This window comes from Eleutherodactylus coqui, chromosome 6 (genome assembly GCF_035609145.1).
Source record: "Eleutherodactylus coqui strain aEleCoq1 chromosome 6, aEleCoq1.hap1, whole genome shotgun sequence".
Taxonomy (NCBI): domain Eukaryota; kingdom Metazoa; phylum Chordata; class Amphibia; order Anura; family Eleutherodactylidae; genus Eleutherodactylus; species Eleutherodactylus coqui.
In genome coordinates this window covers 73,978,361-74,000,360 of record NC_089842.1, presented here as the reverse complement: position 1 = coordinate 74,000,360, position 22,000 = coordinate 73,978,361, and the positions used below count along the sequence as shown (strand labels likewise).

General features: G+C 44.1%; 1 protein-coding gene across 4 annotated transcripts in view; it reads left to right on the top strand.

Annotated features, from left to right (window-relative positions):
- The window catches only part of CADM1 (cell adhesion molecule 1), a 330,056-nt gene that overhangs the window by 236,314 nt on the left and 71,742 nt on the right, over positions 1 to 22,000 (top strand). For all 4 annotated transcript variants that reach the window (XM_066606988.1, XM_066606989.1, XM_066606987.1 and 1 more), the window contains 2 exons: positions 8,817 to 8,913; positions 20,426 to 20,598. In XM_066606988.1, the coding sequence (XP_066463085.1) occupies positions 8,817 to 8,913; positions 20,426 to 20,598 (270 nt within the window). The remainder of the gene's footprint in view (positions 1 to 8,816; positions 8,914 to 20,425; positions 20,599 to 22,000) is intronic.

The window sequence follows — 22,000 nt, the reverse complement described above, 5'->3', positions numbered from 1 at the left end:
CAAGCTGCTTATTCTGTCCTCTATAATGTATCTAAATTGAAAGTATTGTGAAGTAATGTCCCCGTAATTGGCAAACAGAAATGATCTGATCTTCTTAAATTGGCAGGTAGCGGAATTTCCAGCGACTCTTAATGTGTAATTCATTTATTCAAACTTAATGTCCATTAACATTTTGCGAGAGCTCGTTAGCTTTAATAATGCATTTCTACCTTTAGCTTCAGCCACCAAAAGCCAGATTTAGATCAAAGAGATGAAGCTTCATCAGATAATAAGACTTCCTTGGCTCCTGATGTCTCCGGCCTTTCTCCTGCCCTTCATGTCAGAGGTGGTAGCACAGAGAGTAGTGGTAGTGGAATTAATCCACTGGAGCGCATCTCAGTGTGACAAGAGATTCTTATTCTTACACTGTGTGAAACTCGAGGGCAATTTACTGCTTAAAGGAAGATCGCAAACCCTTAGAGCACATACCCTGTCTATTGCAACTGTTGACCTTGTCTAATGGTTTGACGTTAAATAATGGCACAAATAACCAAATGCAGAACAGAATGCACTTACTAGTTTATCCTAAATCGAATTCAGTCTTAAAGGGTTATTTCTACAGGATATGCCATAAATGTCTGATAGATGCAAGTTTCTCCCATAGGACCCACACCCCAACTATGATACCCGGCCCACACCCCAACTGGTGCAGCGTCAAGGATTACGGAAACAGCTGAGCTTACAGTGGTAGGCTGCTTCTGCAAATCCAATATTAGTGACTTCCGTTCTGCTGCAGAACCTGCAACTGTCAGACATTTATGGCAGGGCACATTGTGTGTTTACACAGTGCATATATTTAAGCTGCCAGCCCTTACCCAATACAGCAATGGCCTTTTGATTGAACTTAAAGGGGTCGGCAGAGTATTAAAAAACTGTAATGGCCTGGCATGGGATCAAATGACAAAAGATGCAGTACTGATCTTTCTCCTCCTCCTAGAAAACAGTGGGCTGGGGAGGCCACATCGTCACTACCCATTCACCTGGCATCACTGCTCCCATCCTGGGTGCTATGATGCCAGGAGTTTGGAACAGTGACCTTGCACCCTCTGATTGGCTGAAGTAGTCACCTGACTTTTGGTCTGTGTTGACAGTGTGAGTTTTGCTGGTGCTACTCTGTTCTTTGCCAGGAGTAGGAGAGCAGTAAGTACTGCTTTTTATGTTACTTTATCACGTGCACAGCCTTTTAAAAAAAAAATGTTTAACTTGGACAACGACTTTTAAAGGGTTGTTTTAAGTTATGAACTTATATCCGATTCACAGGGTAGGGTCCAACTGATAGGACTCTCACTGATCACAAAAAACAGGGGTCAAACGTCTCCCCATATGAATGGAATTTTGGCTGAGCATTCACGCTACCACTCCATTCATTTTCATTGAATAGCCAAATAGAAACTAAGTGCAGTGCTTGGTCGAAATGAATGGAGCATGCTCGACTGTCACTACATTCATAAAGGGGGACATGGAGCCCATGTTCTTTTGATTGCTGGAGGTCTCGGCAGTTTGATCACCACCAGTCAGACACTTATCACGTATCCTGTTGAGAGGTTTATATCTTAGGACAACCACTCTAATTTACATCAGATCATAGAATCCCTTTAAGTTGTTAAAGGTGATCTGTCTTCCTATGCTTCCCTTATCTTAGAGGAAGAGGCACTGAGATGGGCGATGCGTGGTTTTCTGAATCAAATCGTAGAAATATATATTCCTACAATGCCTTCTAAATATGGCCGCAGCAGTATCAGACCAGTGGGGACCACCAGAGCATCTTCTTAGTGGGGAGGGGTTGAGGAAATATTCTGGCGGGGCTGTGCTCCCCCATTTTCTTTACATGTACATGAAAGTTCCTCCTCCACAGCACGACCTGTTATCTGGCTAACGACAGGGTGATTACCAGTTATTTTAGGAGTCCCTATACACATACCACTTCTCCATTGTAAAGCACAGGTGGACCTCCACTGATTGACAGATGGACTCAATGTATTTTTTTCAACTGATGTGCCCAAGTTCCATCCAAAAAACAGCGGAAGTCCGCCTGCATTTTGTAGTGTAGAATCGCTGTGTGTATAGACACCCTAAAGCACAATTAATTTCAAGGCTAATAGTTATTAGTTGCTCTTAATTTTTAAAGGATTGTCCTACTTCTAGCTGCTTTGCTAAAGAAAGCATACAACTCCGTACATTGCGCAGTCGCCCAGGTTGGTATTGCAGGCTGAGTCCCATTCACTGCCAACCTGGTACTGCAGTACCAACCCGGGCCACTGCAAAATGTACGGAGCTGTCTACTTCCTGCAGTGAAGCAGAAGTGGGACAACTCCCTTAACCCCTTAGGGACCAGCTGATTGCCTTTTTACGTCCTGGCCTACTGGGTTAATTTCCAGAGGACGTAAAGACATGCATTCTCTGGGAATGAAAGCCCTGCAGGCTCTGGACATGGCATCTCCATGCTGTTGGTTACCGGAGGTAGCCGACATGCTGGAGCTGTCATCCCCGACCGCGGGACCCCTCCCCCGGTCACGCGCTCGCCGGGATACGGCGGATAATGGCGATTGTGTTAAAGTCAATGTAAAATAAATTAAAGTTTCAGCTCCCCCATCGGATCGGATCCGTAAGGGTAGCTGAGAATACTCACCACACCCCCCCCCCCCCCCCGTCCTCTGCGGTGTCTGGCGTCTTTCTGGTCCTCCCTGGACCTGCCGCTGGCATCTGCGCATGCATGCCAGGCGGCATTGTGTCACGCACATGCGCAGAGGGCCGGGAGGCCCGGGAAATTTAAAAACTCCCTGCTCCCGGCTAGTATGAGTAACCAAGAGCAAGGAACTGTCACCGGGAGCTGCTGTATGCGGTTCCTGGTCACTGATCGCTGCTATCCAATGGATAGCAGCGACCATTAAAAATTTTAAAAAGTTGAAAAAAGTGTAAGAAAAAAAGTTTGTTTTATCTCCCCACATGGATCATATCCGTGAGGGAAGATGAAATTAGGTACCTAGGGCCCCCGGATTTATCTGCAGACCTTACCCCGGCTTCTGCTCACGCGTCCATCGTCAAAATGGCGGACGCAGACGCAAAAGCCGCAGATTGCCGGGATAATTTAAAATCTCCTTGCTCCTGGCTACTAAAGGTACCCGAAAGCTTGGAGATGTGAAGCGGGGCTGCAGTAAGTGATCCTCGGTCAACGTTAAAATTTCATGCTTTGTTCAGTTTGGGCCCTGTTGTGCATTCAAATAGAAGATTAGGGCAACAATGGGTATTTTTCTGAACACGGGACAAACCGGGTAATCCATTTTGGGTTGAAAGTCTTCATTTATATGTGTGTTGTACAAAAAGCAACTAAATGACACCATTGCCAAAAAAAATTAAAAAATCATAATTTTTTCCTTCTGCTTTGCTTCGATTCATTCAAAAAGCGTGGGGTCAAAATATGCAGTACAACCCTAGATGAATTTGTTAAGGGGTCTAGTTTCTAAAATGAGGTCATTTGTGGGGGTTCTCTGTCGTTTTGGCCACTCAAGGGCTCTACAAGTGAGCAATGGGGCCTAAATCACCTTAAATAAAAATGTCTGTTCTGAAAGCCACCAGCTGCTCCTTTCGGTTTGGGCCCCGTTGTGCATTCAAACATAATATTAGGGCCACAATGGGTATGTTTCTGAACACAGGACAAACAGGGGTATCCATTTTAGGGTGCAAATCCTCATTTTCATGTGCACTATGGGAAAAAATGCTGTGTTTAAAATTACATATATGCAAAAATATGAAATTTTATTTTTTCTTGTCTAAATTGCATGAATTCCTGAAAAGAAACGGTGGGGTCAAAATACTCCTGACTCCCCCCCCCCCTCAGTAAATACATTCAGGGGTGGGGTTTTTAAAATGGGGTCATTTGTGGGGGTAGCTATCATTCTGACACCCATGCACCTTTGCAATCTTGGCTTGGTGTAGGAAAACAAAATGTTCTTCAAAATGTTAATAATTAATGGTAAAAAAAAAACAATGTTTTTCCAATGTGCTTCCAGAATAAAGTAAATAGATGGAAATATATATCTTATGAAAATTTTCTATATTTTGTTTGCACATATTTGCGATATTGCAGTTGGAAATGGGAAAAAATACAGTTTTTGTTTTTTTTTAAAGTTTCCCAATTTTGGTGCTTTTAACAAATATTCACAAATTCTATCAGTCTATTTTTTCTGCCTAAATAAAGTACAATATGTGGCAAAAAAACTATGTCAGAATCACTTGGATATGCAAAACCTTTACGGAGTTATTTCATGGTAAAGTGACACATGTCAGATTTGCAAAATTTGGCCTCGTCATTAAGGCGCAAACAGGCTTGGTCACTGAGGGGTTAAGGACCAGGCAAACCATTTCATACCCTGTTACATTTTTCATTGTCTCCCAGTATATAAGTGACAAGTGAAGGTCATTACTTTGTAACGTGTTTATTTGGGTGGATGTTTGATTGCAATGTATAGTACTGCAGTTTCCTTTTACCACATTTCTCCTATAGTCTTCCACTATATGTGGTACTCCATCAATCTTTATATGATTTCACCTCTCTACATGTATTGTCCCTTTCTTTCCGTTATCTTTGCCCCTGTTCTTCAAGGTCAACTAGGTAGAGCTATGGGTCTTAAAACGCTAATCTATCCCTATAGAGGGCCTGTGCGTCGGAAGCATCTCGGCTCTTCTCCTGAGCTATGTGTCCTCCCCTCCCTCGTGTGCTGCACAGTCCTCCCCTCCCTCGTGTGCTGCACAGAGCTGCATTGTGCATCCAAGCTGAGAACAGCCCATTACTGGCCTGGCGCACACACTGTGTCTCTCCGTTATATATGACACTCGGACGGATGTATCAGTGTGGAACATGGCATAGATCTGTAGCTTCACCTCAGCATGAAGGCAAATGAGTTTCCTTCAGCCTGAGCTGCTTCAAGTGTGAAGCTCGGTCTGCAGAAATAGATTTCATGTTAGTGTGATATAAATCTGACCGGCTTTTATTTCCTCTCAGCCTGTTCTCTTCACATTGCTTCACATGCCGAGACCCTCATGTCAGATAGCTTGGATCTGGCTAGGCACGTCAATACATCACAGCGCCAACACCACCAGGTTCCACGGTTGTAACTGAATCTACTAGATAAAATATGTAGTTGCTACTACTAGGTGGCCCGACCTTGTCTCCTACCCTTCCATTTACCTTCTCCGACTTCTTTCTCTTCCGTAGTCTTCTTTTTCTATCTTTCGACTTTCCATGGACTTTGCCCATACTTTATTGGGAAGTTGTCATTTTCCTTGTTGGCATTCTCCACTCTTTCTTCTAGTAACTTGCACCTTCTTAATAAATTCTTCATACCTTGTCATTTTCATAGCCTGCTGCTATTCAGTCTTCGATGTCCACTTCCTCCGAAGATCTGTGGCAAGGAGGTTGTTGAAAATCATAGGACGTGGGCTTGAGCTCCTTTCGACTTGGTGGCTTGGTGGCTTTCACCATGGCTTACTGTGCGAAGTGATCTTCGCAGCCCTGATCAATGGCTTGTACTGCTGGACAGCTATGCTATATGAACATAGAATTACGTAGCTAGTAGAGATGAGCGAACGCGTTCGTCCGAGCTTGCTATTCGTGCGAATATTAGGGTGTTCGGGATGTTCGTTATTCGTAACGAACACCATGCGGTGTTCTGGTAAATTAAACTTTCTTCCCTGAGACGTTAGCGCTTTTTTTTGGCCAATATAAAGACAGGGAAGGCATTACAACTTCCCCCTGCAACGTTTAAGCCCTATACCACCCCCCTGCTGTGAGTGGCTGGGGAGATAAGGTGTCCGCCTGATATGAAAGTCTGCCCCTCCCGCTGCTCGCTATGGATGCATTCTATATGCGCTCAATGGGGCCAGCGGCAGCAGCGCTGACCCCATTGAGAACATATAGAAGACAAATCCTTCTTCTCTGGCACAGCTGTAACAGCTGTAGCAGAGAAGAACGATGTTTGCCCATTGAATTCAATGGAACCGGCAATACAGCCGACTCCACTGAATGCAATGGGCTGCCGGCGATCGCAGGATGAATGGTCGGAAAGGGGTTAAATATATAACCCCTTTCCTGCAATTCATCCAGAAATGTGTTACACTAAAAATATATACCGGCGTATAAGGCGACCGGGCGTATAAGACGACCCCCCAACTGTCACCTTATACGCCGGCAATACAGTGGAGCAAAGAATAAAAAGCATTACTTACGTTTTTAGATGATCTGCGGCGCTCCTGCAGGCTGTCACTCCCTCCTGGTCCACGGCAGACAAGCTTTCTCCACGAAAGACTTTAAATCCCTGCCTCCAGAAGCACATGTGCCTTCAGCCAATCACAGCCAATGACAATGATGTCATTGAATGGCTGTGATTGGCTGTGTTTCTGGAGGCGGGGATTTCAAGCCTTGAAATCCCCGCCTCCAGAAACACAGCCAATCACAGCCATTCAATGACATCATTGTCATTGGCTGTGATTGGCTGAAGGCACATGTGCTTCTGGAGGCAGGGATTTAAAGTCTTTCGTGGAGAAAGCTTGTCTGCCGTGGACCAGGAGGGAGTGACAGCCTGCAGGAGCGGCGCAGATCATCTAAAAACGTAAGTAATGCTTTTTATTCTTTGCTCCACTGTATTACCGGCGTATAAGGTGACAGTTGGGGGGTCGTCTTATACGCCCTGTCGCCTTATACGCCGGTATATATTTTTAGTGTAACACATTTCTGGATGAATTGCAGGAAAGGGGTTATATATTTAACCCCTTTCCGACCATTCATCCTGCGATCGCCGGCAGCCCATTGCATTCAGTGGAGTCGGCTGTATTGCCGGTTCCATTGAATTCAATGGGCAAACATCGTTCTTCTCTGCTACAGCTGTTACAGCTGTGCCAGAGGAGGACGATCTTTATGCTGACAGTGGGGGGGCACTCTTGCCGCTATTGTGGCTTAATAGTGGGACCTGTGAACTTGAGATGCAGCCCACCATGTAGCCCCTCGCCTGCCCTATCCGTCACTGTGTCATTCCCATCACTTTCCTGAATTGCCCAGATTTTCACACATGAAAACCTTAGCGAGCATCGGCGAAATACAAAAATGTTCCGGTCGCCCATTGACTTCAATGGGGTTCGTTGTTCGAAACGAACCCTCGAGCATCACGGGAAGTTCGTTACGAATAACGAACACCCGAACATTTTGGTGTTCGCTCATCTCTAGTAGCTAGACTCAATAATTACAGCATAAAAGTACCAATATAAAATGTGTATAAAATATGATAAAAAGTGTAATTAACGCTACCTGAATTCATGAACTATTAAGCCGGCCAAAGATATTCTGAAACTTTTGACTGAAAGATCTTTCAATCAACAGAGATGGCTGATTCACCCATTAGCATGTATGTTCAGCTTGACCAAACGCACATGTTAAATCTGTCAAAGCGGGTGAGGAAATCTGCCAGATTGGATAACATGTTAGTTGATAGTGAAGGGAAAAAAAGTAATTCCCAATACTGTAAAAATGAAGAAGCTAAGTGTGGCTGTGGTTTAAAGGAGCAGTAAATCCAGAAAGGAATACTACAAGTAAATGGGAGATAAGCTTACTTTCACTGTTTGCTTTAGAATCATGCAGAAAATGGTACAGACTGGCAAACCATGTTGAAGGAATCTTGAAGGAGTCTTGAGGGTACAGAGGAGTTTAATCTGCTTATCTGTTCCAACGTTGGGCTAGTCTAAATGCACGCACGACTGAATGATAAATGTGTTGGCTGGTTGTTTCTACATGCATAAAAACTGAGTGATGGACCAGCCGATGTAAGCAGGCGGCAGTCTATGAATTCCAGCCCACTCCGCCTCCATTTATTAGCAATGAACCTTCCTGTGTAAAGGCAAGGCGCAAACATCACTGAGATGATCTATCAGGCATCTGCACCCTACAAGTCGTCCTGTAGGGTCCAGCCCCTAGGTTGAAGACTGGTTATGGGGGTGGGGCTTAACATGTGTTTTTTCTTGCTGCAGAGGGGGGAGGCTCCTGCTGCAGACAGTTGTCCTACAGGTATATAAAGGACAGTGAGGAGGAGGACATGGCTGAACTCATAGGACACACAGAGATATCTATATAGTTCTCAATTTTAATTGAAATGTAGTATGAGACAAAATAGGATCAAAGGCGGGGAAGATGGTAAGGGGGAAAGTGCTGACTAATTTTATTATTTTTTGTGCATTTTCTATTATTGGTGTTCCTGTAAGGGTAGATCTTGTCTGCTGTAGAAATGTACTGCAATGCCCACAAGTTCCATTCTATTAATTGCTGCAACCTATGATCCAGTTTGCATATGTGGTACTATGATACTTAGAAAATGTTCTAATAACATGCAGTTTTTGGAAAGCTACACCCTACTACATCTACTACCAACCTGGGTGTACTGCCATGAGGTGGGATAAAAACTTTTCCTCAAGCTATGTCTTTCCCTCACTGGGTAGGGGGTCAACATTTTTGCATCTATCCCAGCACTAATAATTATACTAGGCCCCTCACAGATGCATTAAGAGTGAACAGTAGTAGAGCTCACCTGCCGCAGACGATACATGAGCTTACTGGTAGCTCCCTTATGTACTTCTGAAAGTTTTTTTTTTTAATATGTAACCATACATTTTCCTGAATTGTTGAGGAATATGCCCCCAACATCTGTCTATACAATATCCCAAACAAGTTGTTTCTATATGGTGATATCCACTTCATTTCAATTAACAACCCTATTTTTTTCTTTGTCTTCCAGATAAACCAGCGGTGATGGTATCAGTAGTTTATCCACAGGGTCTTACCAGGGAAGGGGAACCTCTAGAGCTATCCTGCAGAGCAGTTGGTAAACCCAGGTAATGTGTGGGTTTTGAGCTGTAATTATAGGGGACAACCATGTACACTAATTTCTAAAGGTTCACAGGTGGGTTTCCCTTTAGAAATTACATTAAAGGGGTTTTGCCAAGATTATCCCCTTTACACAGGATAACTTTATGACTAGTGGTGGTCTGACCATGGGGATCCCTAGCAAGCCCAAGAATGGGTTTCTCAAAGGTCCATGGATGACTGGAACGGAGGATGCTCATGCTCACTGCTGCTCTATTTAATTTCAGTGACAGGATTGGAGTTTGCCCAAGTGTGAACACTCGGAAATCTCTGGCATTGTCATTGAAATTAATTGAGTGGCGGCGAGCATATGTGTCCTCTGCTCCATTCGTAGAGGCCTTTTGGAATTGATGGGGTCTCATCAGTTGGACCCACACTGATCATCAAGTCATCCTCTATCCAGTGGATAGGAGATAACTTTATATCTTGGCGCAATCCTTTAAATCACGCTAACAAGAGTCAACTTGCTGGCAGTCGAATAGTTGGATCATCATCATTCTTGGGAAAGCCCATGTCAGCTATTTGATACAAACTTTCACTAGGTCATGCTCTGCTCATTTCCATCTTTTTTTTACCAACTTCGGAAGGATGGAAGACTGAGTCAACCCTGAGCCGGCTACCTGAACCATCCGGAATCAGTAGGCGTTATGGATTATCTCCATATAAGGGCACCAGTGGGTCATGAACATTACATACTGTACCCTACATACATGCTTCTATTTAAGTATGTAATTCATTAATAGTTTTACAGAGACCATTTTCAGACAAGCGTAAAATGGGTGCAAATCCTGGCCCAACTGCAAATCTCAATCCAATTGCGGGTCTAATGACCTCAACTTAAAAGCATCCTGGAGGACCTATGATACTGTTAGTCATTAGGCACATAGTTGGGCCAAGATGAGTGAATGCCCATATTACACTTGCCGAAAATTAGTCTTAATTAGAGATGAGCGAGTATACTCGCTAAGGCTAACTACTCGAGCGAGTAGTGCCTTAGCCGAGTATCTCCCCGCTCATCTGTAAAGATTCGGCTGCCGGCGTGGGTGAGCGGCGAGTTGCGGCGGTGAGCAGGGGGGAGCGGGGGGAAGAGAGGGAGAGAGAGATCTCCCCTCTGTTCCTCCCTCTCTCCCCCACCGCTCCCCCCCCCCCCCGAATCTTTACAGACGAGCGGGAGGATACTTGGCTAAGGCACTACTCGCTCATCTCTAGTCTTAATCATTTTTTTTTACCTTGTGAACTGATAATTAAAAGCCATGGTAATATTTGTTTCCATTCTCCATACAGTCACCGACTAAGCATATAATCTAGTTGGATGTGTTGGTACATGCCCATTATTGAATATTCCCGTGAGCACTGGTTTGCACTTAGATGTGATATCTATTATCTTAATTTCTTTGGGCTTGAAAAACGTACGAAATAAAGTGTAAACATAACTCGACTCGGGCACTTAAACCAATATCTGTTCATGATTGGTTGACAAAGAGACAAGAATCTGTCCATTCTCATTGAAATCCTGCGCTCTTTCCTCTGATTTACAGATAAGATACTAATTATAGATAGCTAGGTCGTTAAAGTGTGGATTTGACAAATAAATGTGGTAAGATTTGTTCGCTGGATGTCATTTTTTTTCTCCTCTACAGAGAAGCCTAGGATCACAAAAATTATAGGGCAGAAATGGCAAATCATTAGACTAGCTTTTACAGAGCTGCTTTTTTTCCATTTTGGAGTGCCAAAGGCTGCAGGTCCGCACTGTAAGGACAGATCTCATCTGCTATCTAAAGACTGACGTCTAGAAGTAGCTTTTACTGCACATTCTATTTTTGTTATTTTTTATTTCATAACCCAAAAAAACTGCAAACCTGTATGTAAAAAGCAATATGTTACAAATAGAGATGATCGAACGTACTCGTTTAGGGCGATTTCGCAATCGAGCATCGCTTTTTTTTGAGTAAGTGCCTACTCAGGTGAAAAGATTCGGGGGGGCGCTGGGGGGTGGGGGGCAGGGGGGAGCTTGCCCTCTCTCTTCCCCCGACTCCCCCGCGCAACCCCCCGCTCACCCCCGGTGTCCCCCGAATCTTTTCGCCCGATTAGGCAGTTACTCGAAAAAAGCGATGCCCGATCGAGTAATTGCCGTAAACGAGTACGTTCGCTCATCTCTATTCCTGAAGTAGACGTGTAACAGCGTCAATGTCTTTATCTTCTCCATAGACCTATAGGGCAACGTTGAGTTATTGATGACCTGCATAGACGTTGTTTCCTTGATGTTATCCCTTGTCATATATAGCAACATTAACTTGTTGATGTTCTCTATAGCTACATGCTGTATAGCAGCATTACGTTGTTGATGTTTGCAATACTGAGTCTTTTATAGCAACATTAATGTTGACATTGATATTCTCCATATAGATGTATAGTAACACTTGTTGATATTCTCCATTGACATGAGTAGCAACATTGAAACACTTTTACTCTTGATAGACATGTACAGTATAGCAGTATCGACTTGTTGATGTTTTCTTTACACATGCATAGCAACATTGAGTCATTGGCATTCTCCATAGCCATGTATGGCAACATTGACTTATTCATGTTTAGCAATATTTGATTTGTTAATCTCCATAGATCTTTTGACAACTTAGGGGGTCACTTAGCTCATGGGATCACTTTTGCTAGGGTCAGATGGTTGGCACACACAGAAAATTCAGTCCAGCACACTGGATTCTGGTTAAAACTGGGCATCCTAGCTTTTATTGCACTTCACAGCCAATTCTAATGTCAGAGTAGTTGTTGTCGTTAGCCATTTAGTTGTTCACGACCCTCGGAAACCCTAAAGGTGAGCTCCATCAATATTTTCCAGTTTTGCATGGCTTCTTTCAGTTGGTTTATACCCATGCCAGTATCAGCTTCGACGGTATCGGCCCTCGTGTCTTTTGGCGGCCGGGTCGTCTTGTGCCACTGATCTGTCCAAGCATTAGAAATTATTCTAGTGACTCTGCTCGCATAACATGGCCAAAATCCGTGAGTCTGAGTCCGGACATCTTGCCCTCCAGTGATATATCGGCTTTTATACGATTCAGGACTTCTCTGTTTGTTACTCTCGCCATCCTGGGCATACGCAGCAGCTTTCACCAGCTTCATAGCTCAAACGCATCAATCCTTCTATCAGCTTTTTTCACAGTCCAGCTTTCACATCCATACATGGATATGGGGAAAATGATGGTTTGCACTTTCCTGCGCTTAGTTGCGATGCCGATATCCCTACTTTTCCAGATTTTGTCCATGTTTAGCATTGCGCTTCGCCCCAATGCTCTCTAATGTTTTATCTCTGGCATAGATTCTCCAGCCTGGTCAATTTTTGAACCAAGGAAGATGAAGTCTTACAGGCATTCTATGGCTTCATTGTCGATTTTGATTTGAGTTTGGCTATTTTTTGCAGTTGTCATAATTTCAGTTGTGATCTTCCATGTCAGCTGCTTCAGACTTGCTTCTGTTTCTGCAAGCAGAGTTGTGTCATCCGCATAATGGAGATTGTTGATATTTCTTCCACCTATTTTCACCCAGATTTCCAATTCGTCTAGGTCCATTTTCCACATGATCACTTCCGCATATAGGTTAAACAAGAAGAATGAGAGGATGCAGCCCTGTCGGATGCCTTTGCCGATCCCAAACCAATCTGTGTCCCCATACTGTGTTCTCACAATGGCTTCTTTATTGGTATAAAGTGATTTTTTTTCAGCTTGACTAGATGTGCCGATAAGCCCAACTCTTGTAGGGTGTGCCATAGCTTGTCATGGTCAACGCAGTCAAAGGCCTTGATGTAGTCGATGAAGCACACGTAGATATTCTTTTGGTATTCTCAAGCTTTTTCCATGGTTCATTGCAGGTTTGCAATATGGTCGCTGGTGTCGCTTCCTCACCAGAATCCTGTCTGCACATCAGGGAGTGTAGCTTCAACTACTGATCTTAGTCTTTCCTGTATAATTTTGAGAAGGTCTTGCTTACATGTGAAATGAGGGCTATTGTTCGGTAGTTGGAGCGATTCTGGGAGTCTCCTTTCTTTTGTAGGGGGAAGAAGACAGATCTTTTCCAGTCCTGTGGCCATTGTGTGGCTCATACTGTGTGGCACAGCGCTGTGATGGTTTTCACTGGTACTGGCAGCAATAGCTCTGCCAGTATGCTATCAATGCCAGTATGTTATCTATGCCTGGTGCTATATTTTTGTCTAGTTGTTTACTTGCCATAACCACTTCTGACTCCATAATGGAGGGCTCCAAGTCCATAGGCTCCACCTCATGCAATGGTCCAGGTATGAGGTTGCAGGCATATAGTTCCTCTGTGTATTCCCTCCACCTATCCTTGATACTTTGTTGGTCATTCAGTTCCTTCCCATTTTTGCCTTTGATTGTGCTGTTGCGTGCTAAGAAAGGTTTTTGGGCCATGTACTGTAGTACACAAGCCAAAATAAAATTGTAAGCCCTCTGTCCACTCACTAATACACTGCACGTCAGGTATATGGTCCAACGCCTGTCCCCTCAAACTTCACATGTCAGACCATACCATTATTGTTGCTCCCACAAGCCTTGGCAAAGCCTGTTACTTTCCCAGAATTGAGAGCATTCTGGGCCAAACACAGCAGCCTTATTGAGATCCCCCAGCTGGCTCCTTCTTCACCTCATTAGGGAGCGCAAACACAGAGAAACCGTTTAACTGCTGGAGCTTTTCTTAATATTTGGCCCACTACTCGCAAATACATGCCGTTACGGTGGCTACTCTGCCTCAACATATATTACAAAATTGACTCGTTAATATTCTCTATAGCTATATACTACACAGCACAAACTAAGTTGTTGATATCCTCCATAGAATCGTAGATATAAGGACATTGTCTTCTCAGTCTTCTCCATAGACTTGTACAGCAGCATAGACTCATCGATGTTCTCTATAGATATATACTGTACAGCAATTTTGAGTTGTTGATATTCTTCACGGACCTGTATAGCAACCAGTGGCATGCTGGCAATGTGGGAGATCACACAACTGTTATGGGGCCCATGGGACAGAGGGACCCCTCTGCTGACTCACATCCCCTTATATCCAGCCAACAGACCCACGCTTAGCACTAGGTCTTCAACGTTGTATCTCGGTAAGTTATGTTCTAGCTGGTTGGGATGCTTTTCTGCTCTGTTAGAGCCTCTCCCCCCTCTACAGTGAGAGCAGGAAGGAGAGGGAGGAGACCGCTTGCACAGTGCCTTGACCAGCCAGGATTTAAGTTACTTAGTGATAGAGACCTAGTTCTCTTAGTGGTGCTGCTGACTGGACAGTAGGTGACATGAGAACTTTGTGGGGCCACAGAGGGGGTGCCTGCACTTTATTGGGCCACAGAGGGGGTGCCCGAACTTTATTGGGCCACAGAGGGGGTGCCCGCACTTTATTGGGCCACAGAGGGGGTGCCCGCACTTTATTGGGCCACAGAGGGGGTGCCCGAACTTTATTGGGACACAGAGGGGGTGCCCGCACTATGGGGGGGGTAGTGAAAGGTTCATTGAGGGTGCCAACTGGATAATGAAAGAGTGCAAAGAGGATTTGTGTCTAGGGGACATCTTCATGGTGGTCTGGGCCCAGATAAAGAATAAAAATGAAAACCGACTTTACCAATCAGAGATGATGTCACCTGTGATCAACAGAGGTACCTGCACTGTAATCACTATCACTCCATAGAACTGACTATCATACAGTGACTAAATTGCTTAAAGCTATAGCAGGGCCCAGGCGCTGTATCTAAGCTCACCATGTTACAAATATGTTGCCTGTGATACTTTATCTTTTTTTGGGGGGGGGGGGGGGGAGGGGGAGCCAAATTTGAGTTTTGCTATGAGGCCTCATGAGTTCTATGTACACCCCTGATGTTCTCGATAGATGTTTACTTTATAGCAACGTTACATTGTTGATGTTCTCCGTAGACAGCTATCGCAACACTGACTCATCGACGTTCTCCAAACAAGTATAGCAACATTGACACTTTGTTACTTGCTATATTCTCACACAAGTGGTATCTACAGCCCGGCAGATCTGATGACAAACTAAAGTTACTTGCTTATAGCATCCCAACTACATAAGACAGCGGATACGCTGCTGTAAAACAGCTCCTGTTTCTTGGTTTCTTCCCAATGCCCCACTTTGCAAAGGGACGCAATGCAAATAATTGAAACCCTAATGCATTCTCAGGATCCCAAGCTTACCTATTCAGTTGCACAGTTGTGATTGTGTCAGGTCCACCCAAATCAATACAGGTTTCTTCACCTTGGCCCATTCATTCAGGTATAGACTCAGTGCGAATGACTCAGGAGCTTCTGATGCTTTTTCAGGCCATCACAGTAGACTAGTATCAACGAATGGAGATGGCAGTTTACTGCTCTCTCGGCTCTGCGGTGGGCATTAGGCACACTGTGGTTGGTGTTTCCACTTATGGCGCATATGAAAAATTGGTTGAGGCTGTTGGAGGTTATGAGGCTCACCACTGATGAAATGACATTTTAAGTGTGCGCTAGGAACAAGATTTTAGAGTTGCACATACATAATACATTACATTTAAAACGCCATCTTACTACATGATAAAAAGCCGTGGAGAAGATATTATAAAATTGCTGTCATTGCTAGATGTTAAGTGCTGTTTTATAGTTGGCCTTTTACTCTATTTATAAGCATTTCACATTCACGGAATGATGTAAAAATAAATAATTGATCGTACCCCTCGGTGGTGACACGGATCTGGCGTGAGTGACATTGAGCGAGGCGTGACATTGACAGTAGCAATGACGTTAACGTGGCGTTGGCATGTAGTCCATTTTTTACCCTGTTAATGTAGATACATACAGATGGAATGGAAAGACTTGACAACAACTACTTTGTTTTAATTAACGTAGCTGTCTAACGTGCCTAAATGGAATGTAATTTAATTAAAGTTCGCTTCCTTTTTTTTTCTAAATTGCGTTTTGTTCATTCAGAGATGGGATGTCTAGTATACAAGTGTAATAAGCCGCCCATTACAATAATGACGGATGAAGGACATGCTTCTTCATCTGTAATGATGGTAAAAATGGGAACTCTAGAAATGAGAACCAATTGATTGACCATGGCGGGTGGAGAGAAAGGCTGCTGGGTGTGCAGATAAGCCGGCCATACATGTTAAGATGTTCTGCTCTGAAATAAGCAGGTGACAAGTCTTTTCAGAAGCGTCTTCCGAACGGAGCAAGTTCTCACCTTCCCTCGCTGCGCTGAATTATGGCACAGGCTACTTGAGTCAGGTCATAAGTCATGCAAATTTCCCATGCTGTGTATGTTAAAAAGTAACCAATGACAATATGCATATTCCATACTGGCCAAGATATTTTTGGCTTTCCTTTTGGAGTATGACACAGTGGGATCTGTCACCTGTAGATGGGAACATGGAATGTTATCATGCATGGCCAACTTGTAAGCCAATCTCAAGACCGACTAGACCAGAGAAAACAGGTCCGACAGCTGCTGCCATGTCCAACTGACTCATATCACCTGTAGACTAGATAACATGATTTCATGAAGTCCTACTGGTTATATGTTGCGCCTTGTGGTGGAGAGAAGAGGTAGTGCTACATAGGGGTGCTCTAACAGTTCTTTAGCCAAAAAACTTTCAAGGAGCAGATGTGGCATGGCAATGGCACTCCATACCGGTTCAACTTTAAGCAATCTCTATCCCGAGGCATTACTTGGGCTCAGTCAAGCAGCAGTATGGCACCCAATAGGGGATTCTCCACCGTATTGGCTATGTCTACACATCGCCCTTTTAAGTAGCATCCTACTCGGCACAGGTTCCAAGGAAACGCACAGTCCGGCTCCCCCACATCTCACGCTATATCACGCTGTGCAACTGTGCTGAAGTCACATACATCATCATTATCATCATCATCATCATCATCATCACCATCTTTCTCTGTGTGGAAGCCCATTGCTTAAGGCCCCTTTTACATACACAGCCATCCTACCATACTCCGTTTGCCCTCCATTATATTTTGTCAAGTCATATTCATTAAAGTGGCAGATAATAGGACATGCTGCGATTTTTTATTTTATTTTTTTGCAGGGACCACAGGTTAGTGTAACAAAAAAAAACAGCATGTATTAAAAGGCTCATTAAAGTCAGTGGGTCCGTGCACTGTCCATGTGCAGCCTGCAGCAGAGACTGAATAAGGACACAATACATGAATGTGTGTACAAGCCTTATGGGGTTAATCTACCCATGCTGACCCTTACAGCCACACATAAGAAACTTGGAGGTATCTAATCTAAATGGTATAGCAGTTACTTATAGCAGAGGAATTATCGTAACCTTTAACTAGGGATGTTGATGATCTATTGCAACTGCTCTCCATACATTTGGGTTTGTTAAAGGAGTTTTCCCATTACTTTAAATTGCTTCCCATGCACTTTCTGGCTGCTGCTGACCAGGTCATGTGACTACTGCAGCCAATCACTGGCCACAGCAGTGACCTTCTATAGCCAGTGATTGGCTGCAGCAGTTACATGTCCTGTTCAGCAGCAGCCAGAAAATGCATGGGAAGCAATTTAAAGTAATTGGGCAACCCCTTTAATAGAGTTATGCCATTAAAACAAACCCCCAATTAGGCCACATAGTTGTCATCTAGAGTGGCCTTCCGGCCAGTGCCTTTCTGTATAGGCCATAGAAGAGAGATGCTAAGTAAGGACTGCTTCCACTCCAGCAAAGTTAGCCCAGCTATATTTTACTGACCGGTATTAATTCAGTAAGCAGCGTGTAATACTTAATTACTAGAGATGAGCGAGCACCAAAATGCTCGAGTGCTCGTTACTCGAGTCGAACTTTCAGTGATGCTCGAGAGTTCGTTTCGAGTAACGAACCCCATTGAAGTCAATGGGCGACTCGAGCATTTTTGTATATGACTGGTGCTCCGCTAAGGCTTTAATTTGTGAAAATCTTAGCAAATCACCAAAGTCATGTAAAAAACACAGAAATCGATAGGGCTGGCGAGGAGCAATATGCAGGGCTGCATTTCGGGCTCCGAGGTCTCACTATTAAGCCACAATAGTGGCAAGAGTGAGACTTCCCCCCCCCCCCCCCCCCCGCATTGTCAGCATAAAGATCGTTCTCCTCTACCACAGCTGTAACAGCTGTGGCAGAGAGGAACGATGTTAGCCCATTGAATTCAATGGAGCCGGCAATATAGCCGGCTCCATCGAAAGCAATGGGCTGCCGGCGAGCGCGGGATGAATTTTCGGGAAGGGCTTAAAAATATAAGCCCTTACCTGAAAATCATCCTAAAATGTGTAAAAAATAAAAAATAAAAAAAATGTATACTCACCTTTCCGCTGCAGCCGGAGTTCAGCCGCGTCTGGCCAGCAGTTCTCCTGAACTGCTTTCTGTAGTATTCAGCAGGTGGGGATTTAAAATCCCCGCCTGCTGAATGAGCTGCCTCTGATTGCTCACAGCCTAACCAATCAGAGGCAGCTCCCACTCACCCATTCATGAATGGGTGAGTGAGTGCTGCCTCTGATTGGCTTGTATCCTATTTTGTCTCCTAATACAACTAAAAACTAGAAATATAAAAATAATTTTTTTTTTAATCGCAGGAGATCAGAAATGCCCCCTTCTCCTGCTCACTATGCATTGCTGTAAAACAACCGGCTGCAGCAGGAGCCTCCCCCCTCTGCCCTGCCTACAAAAACCTTGTCATGCCCACCCCCTTTGATAAGCCCCACCCCTCAGACTGCCACCAGCCATAATTGGAAGCGATCAGCAGTAATTAACTTGTGTCCTCTAAGGGATTTCTACAAGACTATTTTCGGATCTTGCATAAAATGTTGCGACTGACAGAAAGTAAGAGCAACTACAGTATAAATCTCTTCTAAGTTTATGATTATTTTCCAGATTGTGTTTCTTTAAACGTATTGGAGCATTAAAAATTGTCTTAAAATTGCACTTTGCTTTAAATCAGCAGTTAAAATAATGTACTGTACAATTCATGAATTTTTAAAGCCTCACCACCGGTTCTGCTTCTGAAAGTTTTCCTAAGCCATGCTATTCGCCTGCAATGTTTAATGGAGTGTTACATGCCGGCATTTGTAATGGCCGGGTTTTAAGAGTAGGACGCACTCTAGTTAGCAACTTGTATTCTTGCTCTTAAAAGGTCCCAAGCAGGAGGGACCCTCTGTTACATCAACGCACACCAATGACATATGGACAGTGGGTGTCTTTATGCAACAATCTTTAATAAAATGTAAATTGTGGAGTCCTTTAAGGGGTTCTCCACTTGGAAAAGTCCACACTTGTTAAGGCCCATTTACACACAACAATTATCGCTCAAAAGCCATCTTTTGAGCGATAATTGTTGTGTCTAACTGCACTTACATCGGGCAGTTTTTGTTCTCCCGTCGCTCATCGTCGACTTTCACCATGCTGAAAGACGAGGATGAGCCTTATCAGGAATTCACAGCGGGATACAGCTGATACTATTGTTTCAGCTGTATCCCACTCCCTGATAACGGTCTGGGTATGAAGAACAGAGCGGTCCAGTTCTGTTCTCCAAACCTGGCACGGAGTGTTTGGCTATATAACAGCCATGCAGAAAACATCTGGATGCAGAAGACAAGCATGGACACCCGGTCGTCTTCTGCATCCTCTGCATGGAGTGACCGACTGTTATACAGCCGAGCGCTCAGTGCAGAAAACAGCTGGATGCAGAAGACAAGCAGGGACCACCCCACTTGTCTTCTGCATCCTCCGCTGAGAGCGCTCGGCTGTATGACAGCCGGGGGCTCCCAGCGGGGAACAGCTGTATGCAGAAGACAAGCTGGGATACCCCGCTTGTCTTCTGCATCCTCCGCTCCGAGCGCTTGGCTGTATACCAGTGGCGCTCGGAGCGAGATAACAGCTGGATGCAGAAGACAAGCGGGGATAACCCCGCTTGTCTTCTGCATCCTCCATTGGTATTGCAAGGTGATCACTCATCTTGAGTGATCATCTTGCGCTGTAAATGACACAACAATGATCGCTCAAAAGTCGCTTTGAGCAATTATCATTGTGTTTAAATGGGTCTTTAGATTGGTTCAATGATTAATGGATTACACAGTCCCTACTGGGACCCTCCTTGATTAGCTGTAAACTATGTTAACACCTGGCAGTAGTTGTTCGGTTTTCCTACACTGCCTCCACAGGGAAAATGAAGCATTACACAGTGCACATTCAAATCAATGGATTGTCTGTGTACTTGGGACAATAGGGGTCTTCCAAAGAAAGGCACGCTTTTTGTTAGTGCTCTCCTCTCTAGCCAAGCGATGAGTCTACTTAAAAGGTTATAAACCACCCCCCCACCCCCCCAAAAAACAAACAATTTTTTTAATCCCCTTAAAGAGCTAGATTTAATCTTCCATAATAGAAGGAAATCTCACATTGTTGTTTTATCTTTGCAGACCAGAGAAAGTTACGTGGCTGAGAGTAGATGATGAACTTCCTGACCACGTCCTCATTGAGGATGAAAAGCTCTTCATCAGCAGCCTAAACAAGACAGATAATGGCACATACAGGTGCGAGGCCTCAAACAGCGTGGGCAGCTCGTCAGCCGATTACACGCTCTTTGTGTATGGTAAGTCATCAAGTCACAGTAACGCCATATTTGTCCTATGAAGGCACCAAGTCTATTTTAAGTCTCTCTTTACAAACTAGGGTAGAAAACATTTGGAACTATAGCCCATATAAGCAGTGATATCACTTTGTTGGTATTTTACCATGTAAGAAAAGCTCTTATTTGAATGGTTGTTATAGGCCCCGCTCCCAAATATTGTGTGCACTAGTTTTCTATGAGTCCCCTTTGTCATTTACATGAAAACCTCCAGATTTTACAATAACCCTTGTAGCCTTGTCTTTGTAACTTTACCATTTAAAGGGGCATTTCGATCTCATACTGTTATGGTGTATCCACATGTCCTAAAAGTCAAGTGGATGTGAGTTCCACCTCTAGTACCTGCACGTAGATCTAGTTTCGGTTCCCACCGCCTCCGTCCTGAGCTTCCAAGGTGGTCAGGATTATGAAAGCACTCTCCTGGGCTTTACTATGCTCTTTTTGTAACTCCCATAGAAGTCAATGGGAGTTATGGAAACAGCGGAACACAGTGAGCTATGTTGTTTCTGTGATCCAAGAGTTAAGGAAACATTGTAGCTTGCAGTACTGTGCTGTTTGCATAACTACCACTGATATCTATGAGAGTTACGGAAATGGCGTAGCCTAGTCACGCTCACCTGTTTTCACCCTCCCAGCCACCCGGCCACCTCTTACTGAGCAATATTCCCATCGTGGTCATGTTTGGCCACAATGGGAACACCCATTTAATTTTGTATTCACACAGCTGAAATTTTATTCACTGTTTCATTTGCATATTTAATACCCAGAGAAATGCAAATCGGAAGATGGAAAAATGCCTCCACGGCAACTCATAATGGAAGCTTAGAAGGCTCTGGAGGTATTCTTCTATCTTCTATTTGCATACCATTTCCCAAGGAGCATTATATGACCTATAATACTCCCTACACCCTCGTGGCGCTCTCCACAAGGGGAAACAGTACTCCCAAGACCCATGTCAATGACCTCTCACCCAGCCAACCGGAACCCAACGCCCATAAGAGACAAGAACCCCAAAGCAGCTGTCTGTGGATGGGTGTCTTGTCCTTATGGAGAAGACTCTGGTTTGTCCTATATCACTAGTCATGTTACATGGCCTGTCGAAGGTTGGACATTGACTTATTGTGAAGCCACCTTCCAATAGGTGACATTATGAAGGCATTATGCCATCTGCTATTTCCATAGCTATTTCCCAGGGAGTGTTTCATGGGCTTTACGTGTTCCTACACTTTTTGGCCCTTCAGAGTGTCCAAACAAAGGAATATATCCTGTTCTGGAACATTAGGAGAACTTTTTCTATCCTCTAATCATATCAGTTCACATGTTTGGCAAACACATATGCATATGAAACATTGAACAGTAATACAGT